General features: G+C 37.3%; 1 protein-coding gene across 1 annotated transcript in view; it reads left to right on the top strand.

Annotated features, from left to right (window-relative positions):
* The first annotated feature begins 1,547 nt into the window (after positions 1–1,547).
* LOC128540801 (mucin-2-like) overlaps positions 1,548–6,000 on the top strand; it is a 39,621-nt gene continuing 35,168 nt past the window's right edge. Inside the window, exon 1 of the mRNA XM_053510782.1 lies at positions 1,548–1,623. Coding sequence (XP_053366757.1) covers positions 1,548–1,623 — 76 coding nt within the window. The remainder of the gene's footprint in view (positions 1,624–6,000) is intronic.

Below are 6,000 nucleotides of genomic sequence, written 5' to 3'. Positions count from 1 at the left end.
TTTGTTTTTAACAAATGAAATGCAGACACATGCAGGAAGATTTAGCAGTGTAAATAGACTTTTGGTTCATGTCTTATAATGTTAATATTATTTCTTTATCTAGATATTTGCTCTTGTAAGCATCCTCCCTTAGAAAATAGATCTCTATCTATCTACTCTAACTTCAATTCCAGTAAATTCTTGTATAACAAATTGAGTCGGGATAAATGTGAGATTTTTTGTAAGGTGGCGTCATAATAAGTTGTGTGAAATAATAAAGACAAGGACAGGAGAAGGATGTGATAGTTGGTGCGCATCTTGCTGATGCATCTGTGACCAAGACAGCAAGTCTTTGTGATGTATCAAGAGCCACGGTATCAAGCGTAATGTCAGCATACCACCAAGAAGGACGAACCACATCCAACAGGAGTAACTGTGGATGCAAGAGGAAGCTGTCTGAAAGGGATGTCCAGGTGCTAACCCAAATTGTATCCAGAAAACATAAAGCCACAGCTGTCCAACTATTTAAGAATTAAATGTGCACCTCAACTCTCCTGTTTCCAATAAAAACTTCATGGGGGTGGATCAGTGATGGTTTGGGTTGCAATATCATGGCAGTCCCCAGGCCCAATACTTGTGCTAGATGGGCACGTCACTGCCAGAGGACTACCGAACCATCCAGGAGGACCCTGTGCACCCAATGGTTCAAACATTGTATCCTGAAGGCGGTGCCGTGTATCAGGATGATACTGCACCTATACAAACAGCAAAACTGGTGACAGAGTGGTTTGATGAACATGAAAGTGAAGTTGAACATCTCCCATGGCCTGCACAGTCACCATTGTTAGGTTTTATTGTTTCACAATTGTTCTTTAGTCTGTATTCATTGCTTTGTATGGGGAATTTTTTTTTTTTTTATACCTGCTGACAGAAGCTAAAGTATTCTTGTTTGGTAACAGAATTATATTTTACTCAACCAGACAGGGTCAACAACCTCTACATATGTAAATTAATAAAAAAAAAGCATTAATATAATATATAGTAATATCATTTGGCCCAAAAAATTTTTTTTCATAATTTTCTCTTAGTTTGTGTCTTAAAATTTTTGCACTGATGTTGCGATGTTGAAGTGATAGAAACTTACTGTAATGCTACCAGTTTACTATTGTGCAAGTTACTCGGCTGAATAATCACATACTAGATCCAAAGTAAATTGCTTGTGATAATTATGATAATCAATGACACATATCCTGTTTTTACCGTAACCTGTTTCAGTTGCTTAACCTGGGCAAATGGGTACTGTATATTTGATTTGTATCCATCCACCCATCAGTTATACCACTTATCAGGTGCAGGATCAACGGGATGCCTGGAACCTATCACAGGGATCTTAGAGCAACCACACCCCCCAATCATCTCAATAAAAGTAGAATGAATGAGAGTTCCACACAAAGAGGGGGGTGTCATTTAGGGCCGAGTTAAATCAATACAAGGTGTCAGAGCTAGCAGAGGTAGCACTGTGTGGGCTTGACCTGAGAAGTGTCGACAAATTCACCCTCAAGCCCACCATGGCGTGGAACATATCTACACTCTGTGTTCTGGCCCTGGCTTTGACCTGTGGCCTCCATGTGAACGCAGTGAGGGGTAAGAGACTAATGCTTCAAACAGTCTTGTAGGATCAGATAGGTCAAAAGTCTACCTTTGATAATTGTACTGTAATAGTATAAATATATACCTATTTATGCTATTTATAACGGCTCCAGATGACTATTAAAACTAAGCAATGTCACCAGGAAGTAACTTTTTAACCTGTAATATGGAGAAGCAGAGCAAAGGTGTAAGAGCATATTAAGGATATCTAGATTATAATCAGGCAGCTGTCCTGGGTGTACCCTGCCTTGTGCCCTAAGCCTCCTGGGATAGGCTCCAGGTCCCCACGACCCTCAATAGAGGATGAAGTATAGAAGATGAGTGAGTGAGTGAGATTATAATCATTAACACTCTATGGATGCATTGCATTAGAGACTGTTTTGTTTGTTTTTTTTGTTTGTTGAGTTTTTATTTCATGCTCTAACTGCATTATGCCACAAAGTGTAAAACTTTAAGCTGAAGTACATTACCCTTTATAAAAAAGAAAGAGACAGCCATCGGCTGTCCTAAAATTCGCTCGAAGTCGCTAAATGACATCATCGCGTAATTTACATAATATCATGACAAAAAGTGAGTGGGTAAAAGCACCCCACATTCGTTTAGAACTATAAAAATGAACTTGTTTTTGTCAAATACCTTGTTTAAAGATAGACAGATATAATTTTATTTAATTAATTTATTTATTTTTAATTAAAGTACTCAAAATAAAAAAAAATAAAGAGAAATAATATGCAAGTGCTATAACAAGTCTCAGTTAGCCCTTACACAGTTCATGTAGCAAGGTTATTATTATTATTATTATTATGTAATAAAATAAAATGAACTGAGATAGAATAGAACAAGCTGCATGTTTTGCTTATCTATAAAAAGAAACATAGAAGCTAGTGTTAATTGGTTAATGTTAGTTTGGAACATAAGATTTATATATTTTTAATGTCACAATTCCAACCCTCCTCCTTTATCCAGGCTTGGGACTGGCTAAAGTGACCCAAAAGAGACACGGTGGCGAAGTTAGTTAGTTTTTGTTTGTTTGTTATTTATATATATACAGTATATAAATATAGAGTATATATATACTCAGCAAAAAAAGAAACATCCTCTGACTTTTAACTGTTTTTACTTTCTATAAACCTAATGTGTAAATATTTGTATGAACACTAAAAGAGTCAACACCATAAGACATAAACTACAAATGTTTCACAATGTGTCCCTGAATGAAGGGAGGCTCAAAATCAAAAGTACCAGTCAGTATCTGGTGTGGCCACCAGCTGCTTGAAGTACTGCAGTGCATCTCCTCCTCATGGACTGCCTATTGCGGACAGTCTGAGCACTGATGGAGGGATTGTGTGTTCCTGGTGTGACTCAGGCAGTTGTTGTGGCCATCCTGTACCTGTCACGCAGGTGTGATATTCGATGTACCGATCCTGTGCAGGTGTTGTTACACGTGGTCTTCCACTGCGAGGATGATCAGCTGTCCTTCCTGTCTCCCTGTAGCGCTGTCTTAGGCGTCTCACAGTGCGGACATGGCGATTTATTGCCCTAGCCACATCAGCAGTCCTCATGCCTCCCTGCAGCATGCCTAATGCACGTTCACGCAGATGAGCAGGGACCCTGGGCATCTTTCTTTGGGTGTCTTTCACAGTCGGTAGACAAGTCTCTTTAGGGTCCTGCGTTTTTAGAACTGTGACCTTAAATGGCTACTTTCTGTAAGCTGTTAAGGTCTTAACGACCATTCCACAGGTGCATGTTAATTAATTGATTATGGTTAATTGAACATGCATGGAAAACATTGTTTAAACCCTTTACAATGAAGATCTGTAAAGTTATTTGGATTTTTACAACATTATTGTTGAAATACACAGTCCTGTAAAAGGGGCGTTTCTTTTTTTGCTGAGTATATATATATAAAACAAGCCAGGGCGGGAGCGGCCAACTGCGGCTTTGCGCACGTGCGATTCATTTGCAGTCGGGATGCAGAGGCGTGAACAATTTCTGCTGTGACTGCAGCTGGGAGGGACTGCTGAGAGAGGACTGAGAGAGGATTGAGGGAGGGGGCCGGCGGCAGCTGCTGCGACAAGTTAAGAAGTCTAAGAACGGTACGGTACGGACACAAAGTCTCCAGTAACACCAGAAAAAGTCGCTAGTCGATAGAGGGGTCTAAATACTCGCTAAATATATAGCAACAAAATCGCTTTATCTGTCCACACTACTGTAGTGGTTAAAACAGCGGATTTATTTTATACATTATTTTAACAGGCAGTCTTTGGTATAATAAGGTTATGGTACTATATATCTCAACTGCGTGAAGCATCCTGTACTCTGCGTTCCATTTACAATATACCCGGTGTCCTCAAACCCTCGAGTGTGCACTTCCAAGTCAAGTCCGTTGTTTGCGTTCTTGGAATTGAGAAACGGCATGACGAACTTTGCGCATTTTTCACTTCTGAAGCAGGAGACATGCTACTCAAAGCTGCCAGTATTTTATGGTAAGTTAACATCTATTTTTACCTACATTTTAAATGTTGTAGTTGTGGTAGGAGCAAGATCATTTCCATGTTCATTCGCTTTTCCACTTTTTTTGTCGCACTTTGATATGGGGTGTGGGGAGTTCATGTTTTTATAGTGTGCCAATAGTCTGCACAGAATATAAAAACATGAACTCCCCACACCTAGGCTGTATTTTATGAGAAAACTGCGTTTCAGTAGTGTAACCCTTGGCTTGAAGTGATATGACCTGATTACGATGCACTGGTTCATCATCACTGACCCTGCTCCACTTGCAGCTTACACTGATGAGTGGTATATCTTACACTGCATCACGATGATACCCCCTGAAAAATGTTCATGATATCTCACAAACAATAAGGCCAATTTGTCTTTTCCTTATAAAGTGTTTAGGTGAAATTCCATTCATACAAGTGTGACAAATATGCAAAGAAAAAAAATCAGAAAGAGGCAAATACTTTTTCATGGCACTGCACATGTAGTCAAATTGTTCCACTGAGATTAAACTGTGCCAGGTGGAGTAATAGCACTTTCAAAATCATACCAACTTTACACTGAGCTGAATAACTTTGAATGATGAATGCTTTTTAACACCCTTGTGACTCAATAAGAGACAATGCAAACAATATTTTCTAACAGCCTGTAAATTATACATTTTGGCAGTATTGTCTTGCATCTTTTAATAAATAAATAAATAAAAATCACAATACTGCCAAAGTGTCTCGTTTTGCTGTCAAACTGTTTATTAGCCTCTTGGGTCTCTGTGAGACTGGTGCTACTGGACACTGAAAATATTGTCTTTATACGTAGTTGTATATGTTGTTTGTCTTATTGTTCTTTCCTTTGTTTGACAAATATGATCCAAATTATTGTTCAGTGATTTTTTTTTTTTATTTACGTTTTTGTATTGTGTTATATTTTTATACTAGTAAGTAGTTTTAAAAATTAATCTCCACTTTAATGAGCCAATATATTATGATGTAGGATGTGGTGGGAACTTAACCGGTTACATTCGCATACATAAATAAAATCTACTAAAGAAAATTTACTAAATGTAAGACTAAATGTAATTTTAGGTAAACTCCCACTAAAGTTGTGTCCAGAAAGTGTTTTGGTATATTTTATAATATTTTATAGTTGTCAGAATAATATGTCTTCTGTTTCTGTCTGATCCAGGATCATTTGGGGAAAAAAAAACAACAACTAGCAATTGTTTTATTTTTTTGGCGAACTTTCTGGATTCTTCACTTCTGACTGAATCACGCTCTGAATCAGAGCACTCGGTATTTTATGGTAAGTTAATGTGAATTTTTACTTACTTTTTATTAAGTTGTGGTAGAAGCAAGCATATTTTATTGTTTAAATGCTTTGATATAGTGATTAATGTTTTCTTATTCAGTTTTTTCATTATTTAATGAAATCAGAAAAATGCATTATCGTTAAGTCATAGATTAAAACAAGCTCCTTTTGAAATATCCAGTATACGTTGTAAATTCATCACTTAAATATTATATTTATCTAGGGTTTGTTGAGAATTGGAAAGGGTGGATTGTTTCGTATTAAATCCAGACGGAGTGCCGTATCCTGTTATTCCACGCACTTTAAATCATGACTTAAATTAGTCAGAAATATACACTAAATTCTTGTTCACATCATATACATTATTTTGTATATTTCCAGGGAAAAACTCCTTTCACGTTAAATTCATATGTAGCTGTACATCCGTTACAAAAAATGCTTGACTTAAATATCAGTTATATTACAATACTATGTGATGGTTTGTAATTTACAGGTGAGAACCAACATCGTGGAATATATGCAAATGATGGAGATGTCTGGAGCATTGTTCCATGTTTTGTGCCTTGG

This window comes from Clarias gariepinus, chromosome 2, assembly GCF_024256425.1.
Source record: "Clarias gariepinus isolate MV-2021 ecotype Netherlands chromosome 2, CGAR_prim_01v2, whole genome shotgun sequence".
Lineage (NCBI taxonomy): Eukaryota > Metazoa > Chordata > Actinopteri > Siluriformes > Clariidae > Clarias > Clarias gariepinus.
Note: the sequence above shows the minus strand (reverse complement) of the source record. Positions and strands in the feature narration are given on the sequence as shown.